Genomic DNA, 16,237 nt, shown 5'->3' with positions numbered 1-16,237 from the left:
GGGGGCCGCCGCCCCCGGGCCGCACGCGGGCCCCGGGCCGGGTGGGGGAGGAGCGGCCCCGGGCCGCGGGGGGCCGTCCTCGCCGCCCGCCCCGCTCGCCCGGCGGGGTTATGTAACTCGCCCGGCCGCGGCCGCAAGGGCCCGGGGCCGGGGAGGGGGCCGCCCCGGCCGGGCCGGGCGTCCTGTCGCGGCTCCTGCCTCTGCGGGCGCCGGGGATCCCCCCCCCCCCCCCCCCCCTGCCCCCCCCCCCCCCTCCCCCCCGCCTCCTCCTCCGGCGTGTCCACCCCTGGAAGTGTTTCCGTGTCACAGCGCTGGCCCCTTCCCCCGGGACCACAGGTGGCCGTGGACCTTCCCGGGGGCGGGGGGGGCGGGGAGGACCCGGGCCGCCCCCACCCCGCACACTTCCCCGTGCGCGCGCGTGCCCTCCTCCACGGCCGAGAGCATCGCGGCGCGCACCGCCCGTGCCCTTCCTGGCTCGCCTCCCTCCGCCCCCGTGACCCGGGTGGTGCTCGCCCGCGGCCAGCGCCGGAGGGCGCCAGGCCCCTGCTCGGGGCCCCGTGGGACGCGAGGTGGGAATCCGCAGCGCCGTCGTCTGAAGTCGGGGGGGTGGGGGGGAGGCGGACGCCCGAGTTGGTCGCAGAAGGGCCCCCGCTCGCCGTCCGGTGCGTGCGTGCCCGCCTGTCGGTCGCGAGGGGCCCGGCGGAACGGAAGCGGGTCCCCGTCGCCGTGCGCTCCCGCCGGGCGCGCGGGACACGTGGACGCTTGTCCCAGGAGGGCGGCGCGCAGCCTCCTCCGTGCTCTTCGTGGGGGTCGCGGCCTCCGACCGCGTCGCGGAGTTAGGAAAGTTCGAGTTGCCCAACTGGCGGAAAGTTGTGTGGGCAGAGTCGGAGTCGTGGGTTTGTTGTGGGCCCAGAACCGAGTGCCCCGCGGGATCGTCGGGGTGCTGGCCCCTGCCACGGGGGGCCGGGGAGCCCTCACGTGGGGCTGGAGTGACTGGGGAGCGGGGTTTTCAATGTTAACGTTTGCTAGTTGCAGCAGGTGGTCAGGTGTGGCTGCCCCCTCCCCCCCCCCCCTGCATTGGACGTGGCGCAAGGGTAGACCTGCCCTGAGCGTTGTTTCCGGTTTGGAGAGGACAGGGATTGTGGCGACGGACGTCCCCAGGTGAGGGTGGGCCTGCACACCACGTGCCGGCCACCCTGGAGTCCTTGCTCTCTTGGGGACGGGGGTGGTCAGCGCGTGTCAGGAGTCACCACCACCGGACCTGTGATTTTGAAGGCCGGTCCTTCGGTTGACATGAGATGAGGGGTGTTTGAAGCGGCTTTCTTGTAATTGTCATTTGGAATATTTGCTCATCACCGTTAAGTATTTATTGAGGACCTACTAGGATTCTCGGTAGAGACTTGGGGGCCGTAGGTACCAGGATTCAAACGCCAGCGACGCTCTCAGACTGCGTCACCATCGTTGGTGTCACGTTGTGACCTCTCCGGGTCGCAGGGGTGCACACGGGCCGTGCACCTGTGTGCGTGCAGGGATGTCTTGTTTAGCTAGACCACAACTTGCTGCAAGCAGGGACTGCCGCCCTCGTTGGTCACACGCGGTGCCTCGTGTCAGGTGGATGTGAACACTTGATTTATGTTGAATTGACGCGCTACTAACGAACCTGGAGAAGATTCGTGGGAAGTGATTTTCAGTTTGATGCTGGAAGTAGCAGGTTTCTTTGCCAATTTGAGTCGAAGGGACTGGCCAATGCATTAGCCAGGAGCCAGTGTAACGTTACCAATAATGAAAGCTGCCATACGAGTACTTGCTGTGACCCAGATGCTCCTTAAGTGCTTTTTGGTTGACGGAAGTCCTCTCGCCAGTTCCTGTGTACGAGGAAACCCAGGCCTCTCCTTGCAGCCGCTGCATATCTCACATCTGCTGTTGGATGTGAAATCCTCAACTTCAGGGGTTCAGGACCGACCTCATAGTCCCCCCCCCCCCCCCAGGACGAAGTCCTCCCAGTAGTTCCTGCCTTTAATGAACAGCTCCCTCCAGCGCTCATGAAAACTTGGGCACTTGTGCCTTCCACCTCCCGTGACAAGGACCTGACCACGTCTTGTAACTTTCACCTTCTCCCCATCACCCGACACGCCCGTGCACCAATCCCTTCGGCCTCCCGGCCTCCCATTAACCCACTGCCCGCCCCTACCCTGCAACCTCCAAGGGGTCAGAGCAGTCCTTCTAGAGGGCATGTGTCATCCTGCTGCTGGGGACACTATCACAGCCAAGGGGGCCTTTGGACTCTGGCCACGCCCACCTCTCCAGCTTCGTTTGATACCACTCTTCTTCTCCTACTGTCCCTTTTTTTTTTTTAAAGTTTATTTATTTTGAGAAAGAGAACGAATGGGAGAGGGGCAGAGAGAGAGAATCCCAAGCAGGCTCTGAACTGCCAGCTCGGAGCCCGGCTCAGGGCTTGAACCCACAAACTGTGAGATCATGACCTGAGCCAAAATCAGGAGTCGGATGTTTAACCGACTGAGTCACCCAGGAGCCCCTCATCCTGTCCCTTTGAGCTAAATTTGACCTTTTTCAGTCCCTGTACTCACCAGGCTTTCTTTTTTTTTGCAAGGCCTTTTCACACGCTCTTCTCACCATCTGGAATGTTCTTCCTTTCCCTCGCTTGCAGTTGATGTCTGTTTATCCTTTACATCCTTTACCCCCAAGCTTCTTTAGAAAGTTATTTTCCATCCTCCCGGACAAGGTGACACCTTCTTATGAAACCTTTTTATTCGGTCTTGTAACTTCTTGCTGGCAGTGGTCACAGCTGTGGCTTTGCGTCTGTCCATGAGATTGGTTGGAAGCCCCCTGGAGAAGGCACCGGCTCTGGTTTTCTTCCTGCTTGCCTTTCCTGTTCATGCCTGACACCTGCCTTACTTCTCTGACCCTTTCCCATGACCTGCTCCCTGAGCACAATGGCCTTTGCCCTGCTGCTCCTTGAATGCTCTAAACGCTCTATCTCAGGGTTTTTGTACCTGGTATTTCTTCTGCCCAGACCCAGTGCTTTGACCTCCTGCTCCCTCAAGACTAGTCCTTTTTAGATGTTACCTCCTCAGAGAAGACTTCCCTCAGCACCCTATGTGAAGTACCCCCCCCCCCCCCGCCACACACACAGTGAGATCACTTCGTTTGTTTCCTTTATGACAACTGCACGTATCATTATCATTTCCTGTACTTGCTTATTGTGTGTCTCTTCCCACTAGACTGTAAGCGTGCTGAGAGCAGAGGCTCTGTCTCTTCCGGCAGCTGATCCCAGCCCCTGGAATGGTGCTGCAGGAGGCATTCGGTGAATACTTTGTTGAATGAACGAACGAACGAACATATTCAGCACATATACACACGTACAGCCCGTGTCCTAACTTCTGTGCACCAGCCTGTGAAATCCATGTGCTTAGCTTAGAAGTTTTTTTTTTTCTAATTGATCAAAGTAATACTAATGATAAGCACGATATAAAAATTAGCCATGTGCTATGGGCACTGTTCTCTGAGCACTTTCACATACGGTAACTCGTTTAATCCCTGTTTCACAAATGAAGAATCAGCAGCACAGAGAAATTAAGTAAATTGCTTAAGGTAACACAGCAAAAAAGTGGCAGAACCAAGATTCAAATATAGCTAGTCTCGATGTGTGCCCTTAACCATTATGCTATGTGGCCGCTCGAAAAAGAAAAAAAAGGCTAAAAGGGGTAGGTCAGAATCCCTAGGACAGAGTCTTACCTTCACGGAGCAGGAATGGATACCCTTGAGGCTCGCACCTCTTCCTTCAGATCTCTGCTCAGATATCACCTAACAGAGCAGCTAACTGATCACGAGCACCTCATGGAAACAGTCTTCCCGCTCCCACCCCCTGCCCATGTTCCTGATATCCTGCCCCCCCCCCCCGTCCCCACCCAGTACTTATCACCACTCGATGTATCTGTTCATCTCCCCTCCTTAGAATGTGAAGTGCATGACAGTGGGGCCTTTGGCTCTTCTGCGTTGCTGTTGAAGCCCCCGTGCCTCGAGCAGGGACCGGGGGTGCAGTCAGCACTCTGCGTATTCGCCGGGGGAGTGAATGCTCACTGCTCTTTCCAAAACCAACCAGATTCTCTTGGCAGCCAGGTGGATATGTGCCCTGTCCGCCAGCTGCTTCCCCGTCATGTTGTGCTGCGTGAGGCTTTTTAGCTAGACTTTATGGCCTTGCTCCCTCACTTCTCCCCCATGCTTCTACTTCCGCTGTCATTAAACCCGGCTGCTGCTTGGAGGCTGTTAAGGTGTCCTGTTACCCACCCGTTCTCCACATCGAGGCAAGAGAGTCGAGTGAGAGCAAGAGTGGCTTTGGTGTTGATGGCTCGTCTGTTTCTACAAGCCTCTCTCATCCTGCCTGCGGACGAAAAGTCAGCTGAAGTTCGGGATCTGAGCTGCGTGAGAACGTTTCATAGCCAGAACTGCCGTACCTTATCCGTGGCTTTTCATTTCAAGTCTGTTGTCCATTCGTACGAGTTGTGAATCATGGCTGCTTCTTTCTGTTAAACAACAAGGAGAATGACTCTGCCTTCTCTGATTTTTTACCTAGTTCATAGTCCTCTTTCTTACTTTATCCCCCGAGATCATCCTGTATTTGTTTTTGTGTTTTAGGAAATGCCCTAACGGATTGGCTCCTTAAAGATGTTTATACACATTTTGAACTTGCCATTTAAAATTTTGTCTTTTCTCAGTGCAGGTAAATGACCAAACTTTTGAATAACTTAACTGCTGCCTGATTATAGACTATATTCCATCAAACATAAATGGATGTCACAGTAACTGAGATGAGAAGTAGCTGGTTCTAAAATAAAACAGACTTACGGGCACCTGGGTTGCTCAGTCGGTTAAGCGTCCGACTTCAGCTCAGGTCACGATCTCACGGTCTGTGAGTTCGAGCCCCGTGTCTGGCTCTGTGCTGACAGCTCAGAACCTGGAGCCTGCTTTGGATTCTGTGGCTCCCTCTCTCTCTGTCCCTCCCCCACTCATGCTCTGTCTCTCTCTCTCTCTCTCTCTCTCTCTCAAAAATAAATAAACATTAAAAAAATTTTTTTTAATCAAACAGACTTAAAAATGAGGAATGATATGTAATAATTTGACTATGACTATAGTAACAGAAAAAAAGGTGTTCTCAACAGTTTTGTTTTTGTTTTTAAAGTTAAAAGAGGGAGTTTTTGGTCATCCGGAATTCTGTGAACAGTTTCTCTTCTGGAGCAGAGAAAGGGTTTTCCTGTTGATTTTTCAACATTGAGATAAAATTGATACTTAACATTGTGTCAGTTTCAGGAGTGCAACATCATGACTTGATACATGTGAAGTGATCGTCTCAGGTGGGTTAGTCAACATCCATCACCACCCGTGGTTACACTTTTTTCTCCTACCACCAGCACTTTTCAGATCTGCTTTCTTAGCAGCGTTCATGTTGCTGTGCTGTGCATCACATCTCCAGCGTTTATTTCCCTTATAGCCGGAAGTTAGTGCCTTTTTGATACTTCTGCCCATTTTGCCCACACCCCCAGCCCTCGCTTTTGGCAGCCACCAAACCGTTCTCTGTGTCTGTGAGTTCGGGTGTGACTTTTTGTTTGTTTTTAATTTTTTTAATGTTTATTTATTTTTGAGAGCGGGGAGGGGCAGAGAGAGAGGGAGACACAGAATCCGAAGCAGGCTCCAGGCTCCGAGCTGTTGGCACAGAGCCCGATGCGGGGCTCGAAATCACGAACCCAGAGATCGTGACCTGAACCGAAGTCAGACACTCAACTGAGCCACCCAGGTGCCCCTATTATTTTGCAAGTGACCTGGACTTCTTTGCAGTATACGTATCCAGTTCTGATACTTTTCAACGTAGCACGCTCCCTGCCTCATCAACATGTACTTCCCTGTGGTTTCTCTGCTTCCGCTCGCCCCCAGCGCCCGCAGGACAGCGACCAGAGCCTGGAGGCCGGCTGTTTAGAGGGGGGCTGAGGGTTCCCGGCGACAGAGCCCCTCGGACCTTTATTAACAACAGATTCTGGGTGTGTGAGGAGCCTCCGGGTTATTCAAATACACACGAAGGCGTGTTTTTGTCAGAGAGCCCTCTAGCTGTGTGCCAGCCCCTCTGGGCTGCTCTGACTCCAGCTGGGGAGTCCTGAAGGGTGCACACACCTGCATTCTAGACTCCCAGGGGACCCCCTGCCTGATTGACAGTCCCGCTGGATCCCTTTCACCTTCTCTTTTCTCCACTCCGCTGCCACTGCTGATCTTTGCTTCAGTAAATGGCCGTGTTCCTTTCTCTTTTCCTTCTCCAGCACCAGGACACTTCTGGGTGAGGATCCCAAATCCCTCTGTGCCGACGCTTCCCTGCCTTCCCTCCCCCAACTCTCACAACTTCCACAGGACTCCCGATAGCTCTCTCTAGCTTGTCCTTACTTTGCCTGAGTTCTGGCCTGCAGCTGGGATGGCCCGCTGGTTCTTTCTTGCTATTTTTTAATGTGTTTATTTTCGAGAGAGAGGAGTGCAAACGGAGGAGGGACAGAGAGGGAGGGAGGGGGGAAGAGAGAGAATCCCAAGCAGGCTCTGAGCTGTCAGCGCAAAGCCCGCCGCGGGGCTCCATCCCAGGAACCGTGAGATCACGACCTGAGCTGAAATTGAGTCAGACGCTTACCCGACTGAGCCCCCCAGGTGCCCCAGCTCTGGTTACCTCTGATTGCACACCCCCCTGCGACTTCAGTCTCTACACCCCTAAAACCAGATGGGCCACTTTCACCCTGTAGCCAAGTTCTGTTTCTCTCATGTCGATTCTGAAATGACACTGATTTGTTTTCCTTGCAGGCTCTTCAGCAAAAGCCCTTGTCAGTTTAAAAGGTAAGATCATAGCGCGATCCTTCAGGTATGGCGTTAAGGTGGAAATTTAATTCGTTAAATTAATGGGGATACGACGTTTCTCTTTTCTTTCTAAATTAGGCTTCATTCTAACTTTTAAGTATTGGTTTTCACTGATGAAATTTTAAATTCATAGACTGTTATAGGAGAATTGGTCCTTGGTTGTTGGAAATTACTAAGAAATTTTTTCCCCTGGGGTGCCCGGCTGGCTCAGTCGGTAGAGCATGCGACTCTTGATCTCAGGGTTGTGAGTTTGAGTCCCACAGTGGGTGTAGAGATTACTTATGAATAATAAAATCTTAAAAAGACATAGAAAAATTTTCTCTAGAATTATTGATTAAATAACTTTTTTATAATTTGCAGGTAATCTCTACCCCCAATGTGGGGCCCAAACTTATGACCCCCAGATCAGGAATCACACACTCTACCGACTGAGCCAGCCAGGTGCCCCAAACCCCAAGAACTTTTTAACTAAACATTGCAGACATCATAGTAGAGTGAAAGCATTTTTTAATTAAGGCTTTTAAAAAATGCTTATTTATTTTTGAGAGAGAGAGAGAGCACAAGCGGGGTAGGGTCAGGGAGAGGGAGACAGAGAATCCAAAGCAGGCTCTGAGCTGTCAGCACAAAGCCTGACACGGGGCTCGAACCCACGAACTGTGAGATTATGACCCCAGCCAAAGTCGGATGCTCAACCCATTGAGCCACCCAGGCGCCCCTAGAGTGAAAGCATTTTATTGAACAACTGTGCTCAGCTGTATTTTTGCATGAGTTCACTTTTTAGGAATCTTGCCTTAAAAGTAATAATGTAAGTCTCTTGAAATAAAAGAATGATAGTACTTTTCTCGGAAGAAAAGTTGTACATGTTCCTTGGTCTTGCTCTTTCTTTCTGCACGTACACTGGCCACCCCTCTTACTGTAGTTTGTTTTGAGATTTTGCTTGAGCAGGATTCTGCTGGGTAAGTAAATCCTGAACGGGGCTATGCTCAGAGTACTTGTAGTACTTGTTCAGTACTTTTAGTTTTTAGAGCTACTGTGTTGTGTGTTGTGTCGGTGATTTTCCACATTAAGTCCCGGCTTGAGAATGCTTGTGTCTACGACTACCCTGATGTGTTTGCCTGACAGGGTCAGCCCCACTCTGCCTTTTTTGTGCTTCTTAAAATGTACACCTGAAAAAAGTATTCCGTTATTCTTTTCCTCCCAATATTAAAACCATTTCGCTTTCAAAAAGCACATGTACAAGTGATATATTTCTTACAGAAAATGGTTAGAAAATGCTGATGAGCACCTAGAAGGAAATAAAAATAACTGTCTTGTGTGTATTCATCCTAGTTTTCTGTGTCTTTATATAAACATATCCTTTTTATAAAAATTGAACTCGCTGTCTTTATTTTCATAATATCTCTAATCAGTTACCTGATCGGATTGTTTCCGGTTGCAGATAGCTCTGAAGACATTTCTTTGAATCAAGGAAAACAGAAACACCCACACGTTTTATTTTTGTATATCCAGGGTTTCACATATCGAAGCAGGAAACGTTTAGAAATATACTCTAAATTCAAAGTCAGAAGCTTTTTCCATTTTTCCACTGCCTGTTTTCAATCAGATTGTGCTTCTTATTCTTAGCAAATTAGAATGAAGGAATTACTAAAACACAAAGAAAGAAACCACACATATTTTAATAGGAGAATTTAATACTTTCAAGATTCAGTGCCTTGTCCAATTATGTAGCGCTTGACAAAAAAAAATACGGAAGAGATTTTTCATTTGTAATAAACCAAAATTACTATGCTCAGTATATTTTTTCCATATTGGTAAATATTTCAGATATATTGCTGTTAATAAAAAGGCAATGTTTGTAGTATAAAATCCTTTGAACTTAAATCTTATTAGTAATAATTACTTATTACAGAGGGAAGCTTATCTAACACACGGAATGAAAAGTACAGCTCTTTACAAAAAACACCTGTTTGGAAAGGCAGGAACACGGGGTCTACTGTGGAAATGGTAAGGAATTAGTGTTTCTTACTCTTTAGAATATGATAGCTAAATTGTCTGTATTATTGTCATGTGCAGATTCTTACAGGACAGCAAGAGTTTCCCAAGGTTTTCCCCATCTCCAGGCATCTGAGTCTTTAAGTGTCATTGAGTAGTATACGATCATACTCCATCAGTAGCCTTTGATAATCTGGTCATCAGGCATTTGTTAAGCAATTGCAGTTTCTTTAGTAGGCAAGACGAAAAACAAACAAACAAAAAACCACACACACCAACCTCTGATCACTCCAAATCATACTTTATTTAGAATACAGAAAATTTCACACGCTCCCTGCAAAAAGATATAGAAGTAAGTGGTAAGATCTCAAAATCTCACGTAGGTCAAGGGTAAGTACAGGTATGATAGAAGGGACTTCCTGCCAGGGCTATGGAGTGTTAAGACTCTCGGTGGGTTTAATTTCAAGGCCCGGCACCTCTAGCCTTGACTCTGTTGGATGCTGGCCATATGCTGTGAACCCTCTGTGCCTGCCTCCCTTCCAGCTGGGCGGGAGACCGTGTCCAGTGCTGGGACAAGGATTTGAAACAGGATGTGGGTACGATTGGGATATTACTTCTGTTGTCCTTCTCTGTTGCTGAGGCCTCCGAACCCAGGGTGGACTGTAAAATTGTTCGTATTACTGACCCTTAAGCGTATGATGTCTTTTGGGCACTTAAGCCAGTTAGTTCTGGTTCTGTGGTCTAGTTCGGTTCTCCGGGCACTTATCAGATACCCGAGATAGGAATCTTGTGCTTTTGTTCACAAATGGAAATTCGGGTAACAGTTCTCGACAGAGGGTCTAGTATGTTATTACACGTTTCAGTTGAGTCTCTCGCGTGATCTAGTAACTTTGTCCAGCCCAGCCCTGTGCAGCGGACGCCGTATGATACACCCCCTGCTGTCAATCTGAGCACCGACACGACGAGGTCTGGAATTGTCAGAGCTTACTTTCCTCTTGCACGTTCAAGGCTTCTAAGGCCACTTGGGTTCCAATTTTACTCATCAGCTAGGTGTTTGAATTGTAAACAGATTGCATCAGTATGCACGTCACTGCTTTGTAAATCTAAGATCAGTCACGTCTGACTTTGAGCGCTTGGTATCACCGACACTCCATCCTTCCAGCCTCAGCTGGATCACCCAGGTACAGGATTAGATTTTGGAAGAAAAATGAGAAGTGTTCGGTCTTTTTCTTAAAGAAACAAATTTCTATCCTAGCCTTTCAGAAACTCAAAGCGAAGTCGACTCTTTTCTGACGAAGACGACAGACAAATAAATACCAGGTCCCCTAAAAGAAACCAGAGAGTGGCGATGGTCCCGCAGGTACGTGTGTCACAAGCATTTTGTTCACGGGAAGGGAGGCGAGCAAGTGCTCACGTGATCAGGTTTATTTTTATTATTCTGTTACGTCTCAAGTAACAAGTTCTTCTTCTTAAGTCAGCGCTCTAACTCGGCTCCTGTATTAGTGACCTAGAAAGGCCATTATTTTATTGGTGGACTTTTTCCCAGCGTAGAAAGCCAGACCTGTCTCACAAATGCACACTTGCAAGCATGGAGAGGAGAGTGGACTGAAAACAAGTAGGATTTGGTAATAGGGTGTCAGTTCGGAGTTTTGTAAGGAAATGAGAGGGGAGAAAACATTTTACTTAATGACTGGAAAGTATGTTTTGTGTGTGTGTGTGTGTGTTTAAACATTTATTTTTGAGAGAGAGAGCACTCACAGGCAAAGGGCAGAGAGAGAGAATCCCAAGCAGGCTCCACGCTGTCAGCCCAGAGCCTGATGTGGGGCTCAATCTCACGAACCATGAGCTCATGACCTGAGCTGAGACCAAGAGTCAGGTGATGAACCGACTGAGCCACCCAGGCACCCCAAAAAGTTCAGTTTTTGAAGTATGATGTGCTATCCCGAATTGGATTCTGGGACAGGAAAAGGACATTAGTGGTAAAGTCTGTAGTTTAGTTAATACTGTCGTGCCACTACTAATGTCTTAGTTTTGACAAACCATGGTTATGGAAGGTGTTAACATTAGGGAGAGCTGGGTGAGGGGCATATCTTTGCAAATTTTCTGTAAATTTACAATTTTTCCAATCGTTAATTTTTACCTCTACCCGTTCCCTAGGTCTGCTTCCCTCAGTAACTAGTGACTGCTGTAATGAGTTTGATTATCCTTTTAGGTCTTTATAGGGCTTTTCTAAAACTTTAAATAGGTGTTCACAGAAAATATGTGGTATTCTTTAATGTTTCTGGTTTTAAAATTCTATTTGTAGTATTATTTTCATGATAATATACACATCATTCTGTAATTTAGTTTTTCATTTAAAAGTCTGTTTTGGGGGTGCGTAGGTGGCTCAGTCAGTAAAGCGTCTGACATTGGCTCAGTTCATGCTCTCGTGGTTCGCGAGTTCAAGCCCCTGCATCGGCTTGCTGATGTCAGCACAGAGCCTGCTTTGGATCCTCTGACCCCCCTCTCTTTGCCCCTCGCCGACTTGCGTGTGCTCCCTCTCTCTCTCTTTCTCTCTGAAAAATAAACAAACGTTTAAAAAAAAAAAAATCGGGGCACCTGGGTGGCTCAGTTGGTTAAGCATCTGACTTTGGCTCAGGTCATGATCTCACCATCCCTGAGTTCAAGCCCCACATGGGGCTCTGTGCTGACAGCTCGGAGCCTGGAGCCTGCTTCAGATTCTGTGTCTCCCTCTCTCTGCCCCTCCCTTGCTCACGCTCTGTCTCTCTCTCTCTCTCTCTCTCAAAAATAAATAAAGATTAAAACAAAATTTTTTTTTAATTAAGTCTGTTTTTGAGATTTGGCCATGCTGATTGATTGAGGTAGATGATAGGTAGACTTCAGTGTTTTGTTTCTTTCTACCGTTATATATTATTCAGCCTTATGATACCATAGTTTATACGTTCTCTGGCTTACGGGCGTTTAATTGGTTTCTAAGTTTTTACTAGTACAGATAATGGTGTCGTGAACACCCCAGGCATGCCTGTATAAACTTGCAGGTGTTTTTCTAGGACAGATACCTGACATGTGAAACTGCCAGATCACAGGATGTGCACATTTAAACGTTTTGTTTTGTTTTATTTGCTTTTAATTTATCTCCAAGTTACTTAGCATCTAGTGCAATAATGATTTCAGGAGTAGATTCCAGTGATTCACCCCCCACGTATAACACCCCGTGCTCATGCCAGCAAGTGCCCTCCCTAATGCCCCTTCCCCGTTTAGCCCACCCCCCGGCCACAGCCCCTCCAGCAGCCCTCAGTTTGTTCTCCGTATTTAAGAGTCTCTTCTGTTTTGTCCCCCTCCATTTTTATATTCCTTTTGCTTCCCTTCCCTTATGTTCATCTGTTTTGTCTCTTAAAGGCCTCATATGAGTGAAGTCATACAGTATCTGTCTTTCTCTGACTAATTTCACTTAGCATAACACCCTCCAGCCCCATCCCCGTGGTTGCAGCAGTTAAACATTGCACAGCAGTCCCACCTCGTTCTCAGAGGCCCCGTGCTGGCTGGTGTGATCTCCCCACAGCCCGTCCCGGTGCCTGTTTCCCCAGCGCTTGCCGCTCCGCACGGAACCGAGCGTCTGATTTTTGCCGATCTGATAATAGCATCTTCCTGGTTTTCGTTGGCATTTCAGCTGTGAGTGACCTCGAGTACTTTTCACATAGGTTTAAAAATGATTTCTTGGGGCCTCCTGGGTGGCCCGGTTGGTTAAGCATCAGACTCTTGATCTCAGCTCAGGTCTTGATCCCAGGGTCACTAGTTCAAGCCCCGTGCGGAGCTTGGTGCTGGATGTGAAGCCTACTTTTAAAGATAAATAAATGAATAATCAAAGAAGAGAAGAGAAAAACGATTTCTTTCCCGTAAACTGTTTATGTCTTTTTTCCTATTTTCTTTTTTTTTTTTTTTTTTAATTTTTTTTTTTCAACGTTTTTTATTTATTTTTGGGACAGAGAGAGACAGAGCATGAACGGGGGAGGGGCAGAGAGAGAGGGAGACACAGAATCGGAAACAGGCTCCAGGCTCCGAGCCATCAGCCCAGAGCCTGACGCGGGGCTCGAACTCACGGACCGCGAGATCGTGACCTGGCTGAAGTCGGACGCTCAACCGACTGCGCCACCCAGGCGCCCCTTTTTTCCTATTTTCTGTTAGACTGTTGATCATTTTCTTATCCGTTCATAAGAATTTTTTATATGTTAAGAATATTAGCCGTTTGGCCTGTTTATATTGATTGTAATTTTTCTGTTTGTAGCTTGCTTTTTGACTCTGTTTCTGCATTTTTTACCATGCAGGACTGAAAAAAATTGAAGGGTCAAATGCAACTCTTTCCTTTTAGCACTCCCTGGGTTTATACTTACTCGGAAAGATCTTCCTTCGTCTGACATTTATAGTTTTTGAGTTCACGTGTATTTAATTCTTTTTTTTTTTTTTTTTCACTTCATCTGGGATTTATTTTGGAGTAAGGGATTAGGTGAGACTGCAACCTTGATTTTTCCCAGAGGACTACTTAGTGGTCCTGATCTCGTTGACTGAGTGGTCCATCACGATTTAAAATGCTGCCTGCATCCGCCTCTTGACCGGCTCAGGTCATGATCTCGAGGTCGCGTGATCCAGCCCCCTGTCGGGCTCCTCGCCGGGTGTGTTGGGATTCTCTTTTCTTCCTCTGCCCCTTCCCTGCTCGCGCTCACTCTCAAAATAAATAAATATACGTTAAAAAATTAAAAAAAAAATTAAGATGCTGCCTGCATCACAAGCTACGTTCCTCTATATATTTGGGATTATTTCTAGACTTTGCATCTCTTTCTGTCTAGTATGTCCCTGTATGTGCCAGTGTCAAATTGTTTAATATGCTTTTACATAGTGTTTTTGTATCTGGTAAGATATTATTATATATCCTTTTCTTAGGTTCTCAAAAGTATCCTTGCACGTTTTTTTTTTTAAGTTTGCTTATTTTGCGAGAGAGAGAGAGGGAGAGCACGAGTGGGGGAGGGGCAGAGAGAGAGGGAGAGAGAATCCCAAGCAGGCACTGCACTGTCAGCGTGGAGCCCGATGTGGGGCTCGAACTCACGAACCGGGAGACCATGACCGGAGCTGAAATCAAGAGTCAGATGCTTAACCAATCGAGCCACCCAGGTGCCCCTTCTTGCACAATTATTTTTCCATAGGAACTTTAGAATCACCCCGACTAGGAGAAAAATTTTGTTGGGATTTTTATTGGTTTCACACTAATATGAATTACTTTATGTCCTATGACGTGTTTGTAACACTGAGACCGTCCATCCGAGAACTGCCGGTTGGTTCCACTTATTCGGGCCGTGGTGGTCCTCTGTAGACTTTACAGACTTTTCCATGTTGATCTTGTACATTTCTTCATGGTACTCCTAAGTATTTAATACTGTTGTGCTGGTCATTTTTGCTTTCATAAACAGGATATTTCCCCTGTTTTGTTATCCAACTGATTCTCACTTATGCAGAGAAAAGTACTGATTTTTTTTTTTTTTAAGATACTGATTTTTCAGAAATGTTTATTCAGAGAGAGAGAGCGAGTGAGCGCAAGCATGAGTGGGGGAGGGGCAGAGAGAGGAAGAGCAAGAATCCCAAGCAGGCTCCGCACTGTCAGCGCAGAGCCCGACACAGGGCTTGAATCCACGAACTGTGACATCATGACCTGAGCCAAGAGCGAGAGCCGGTTTTTTAACCTACTGAGTCACCCAGGCACCTCTTGTTTTGTTTTTCTGTTTATCTATTTTGAGAGAGAGCTGCAAGCGGGGGAGGGAGAGAGAGAGAGAATCCCAAACAGGCCCCGTGTTACCAGCGCCAAGCCCAGCGTAGGGCTCGATCCCACAAACTGTGAGATCGTGACCTGAGCCAAAGTCAAGAGTTGGACGCTCAACCGACTGAGCCAGCCCCCCAGGCGCCCCTAGGATACTGATTTTTGCACGTCAACTTTGATTTCGCCCGCTTCGTTAGATTCTCTTACTGTTGTCAGTGACTACAGTTGGTTTTCTTGAGTTTGGTGGGACAGCCATATCACCTACAGATAATGATTTTTGTCTTCTCCTTTACAGTTTTTATTCCTCTTACTGGGTAATTCCATCAAAACAACGTTAAAAAATAGTGATAGTCAATACCTTGGTCTTATCTCCCATGTTAGTGACTGTGTTTTTAGTACTTTGACGTTGACTATGATGATGACTTTTGGGTTGGAATGAGGAGAAATAAGTTTTACAGGTTCAGAAGGTGTCCATCTATGTTTATTTCCTTGGTCAGTAGAGCTAAAGGTTTGTCCATTTTGTTGATCTGTTCAAAGAACTTTTGGTTTCATCATTTTGTCTCTTATTTTTCTATTTCATTTATTTCTGCTCTAATCTTTTTTTTCCTTGTTTTTTTTTAACTTGTTTTATTGTTTATTTTTTTAAATTTACATCCAAATTAGTTCGCATATCGTGCAACAATGGTATCAGGAGTAGATTCCTTGTGCCCTGACCCATTTAGCCCAGCCCCCCTCCTATAACCCTCCCGCAACCCTCGGTTTGTTCTCCATATTTATGAGTCGCTTCTGTTTTGTCCCCCTCCCTGTTTTTATATGATTTTTGTTTCCCTTCCCTATGTTCATCTGTTTTGCCTCTTAAATTCCTCATATGAGTGAAGTCATAGGATTTTTGTCTTTCTCTGACTAATTTCACTTAGCATAATACCCTCCAGTTCCACCCACATAGTTGCAAATGGCGAGATTTCATTCTTTTTGATTGCCGAGCAATACTCCATTGTATATATACACCACATCTTCTTTCTCCATTCATCCATCGATGGACATTCGGGCTCTTTCCAGACTTTGGCTCTTGTCGATAGTGCTGCTGTAAACATGGGGGTGCATGCGTCCCTTCGAAACAGCACCCCTGTATCCCTTGGATAAATGCCTAGTAGTGCAATTGCTGGGTCGTAGGGTAGTTCTCTTTTTAGTTTTGTGAGGAACCTCCATACTGTTTTCCAGAGTGGCTGCACCAGCTTGCGTTCCCATAATCTTTTTTTTTAATCTTTTTTTCACGTTTATTTATTTTTGAGAGAGAGAGACAGAGTGTGAGCAGGGGAGGGGCATAGAAAGAGGGAGACACAGAATCTGAAGCAGGCTTCAGGCTGCGAGCTGTCTAGCACAGAGCCCGACGGGCTTGAACCCACAAACCGTGACATCATGACCTGAGCTAAAGTCAGACGTTTAACCGGCCGAGGCACCCAGGCGCCCCTCTGTTCCAATCTTTATTATTTTTTTCTTTCTGCTTGCTTTGGGTTTTCTTTGCTCTTCTTTTTC

General features: G+C 47.4%; 1 protein-coding gene across 7 annotated transcripts in view; it reads left to right on the top strand.

Annotated features, from left to right (window-relative positions):
• The first annotated feature begins 387 nt into the window (after positions 1 to 387).
• Positions 388 to 16,237, top strand: part of LIN9 (lin-9 DREAM MuvB core complex component) — a 61,405-nt gene continuing 45,555 nt past the window's right edge. The window contains exons 1-4 of one of the 7 annotated variants that reach the window (XM_049635095.1): positions 388 to 569; positions 6,850 to 6,882; positions 8,813 to 8,907; positions 10,151 to 10,255. In XM_049635095.1, coding sequence (XP_049491052.1) covers positions 8,905 to 8,907; positions 10,151 to 10,255 — 108 coding nt within the window. In that variant the 5' untranslated portion in view covers positions 388 to 569; positions 6,850 to 6,882; positions 8,813 to 8,904. The other 6 variants (XM_049635089.1, XM_049635094.1, XM_049635096.1 and 3 more) reach the window with 6 other exon arrangements.

Source organism: Panthera uncia, chromosome F1 (genome assembly GCF_023721935.1).
Source record: "Panthera uncia isolate 11264 chromosome F1, Puncia_PCG_1.0, whole genome shotgun sequence".
Classification (NCBI taxonomy): Eukaryota; Metazoa; Chordata; class Mammalia; order Carnivora; family Felidae; genus Panthera; species Panthera uncia.
This window is presented reverse-complemented; position numbering and strand designations above follow the sequence as displayed.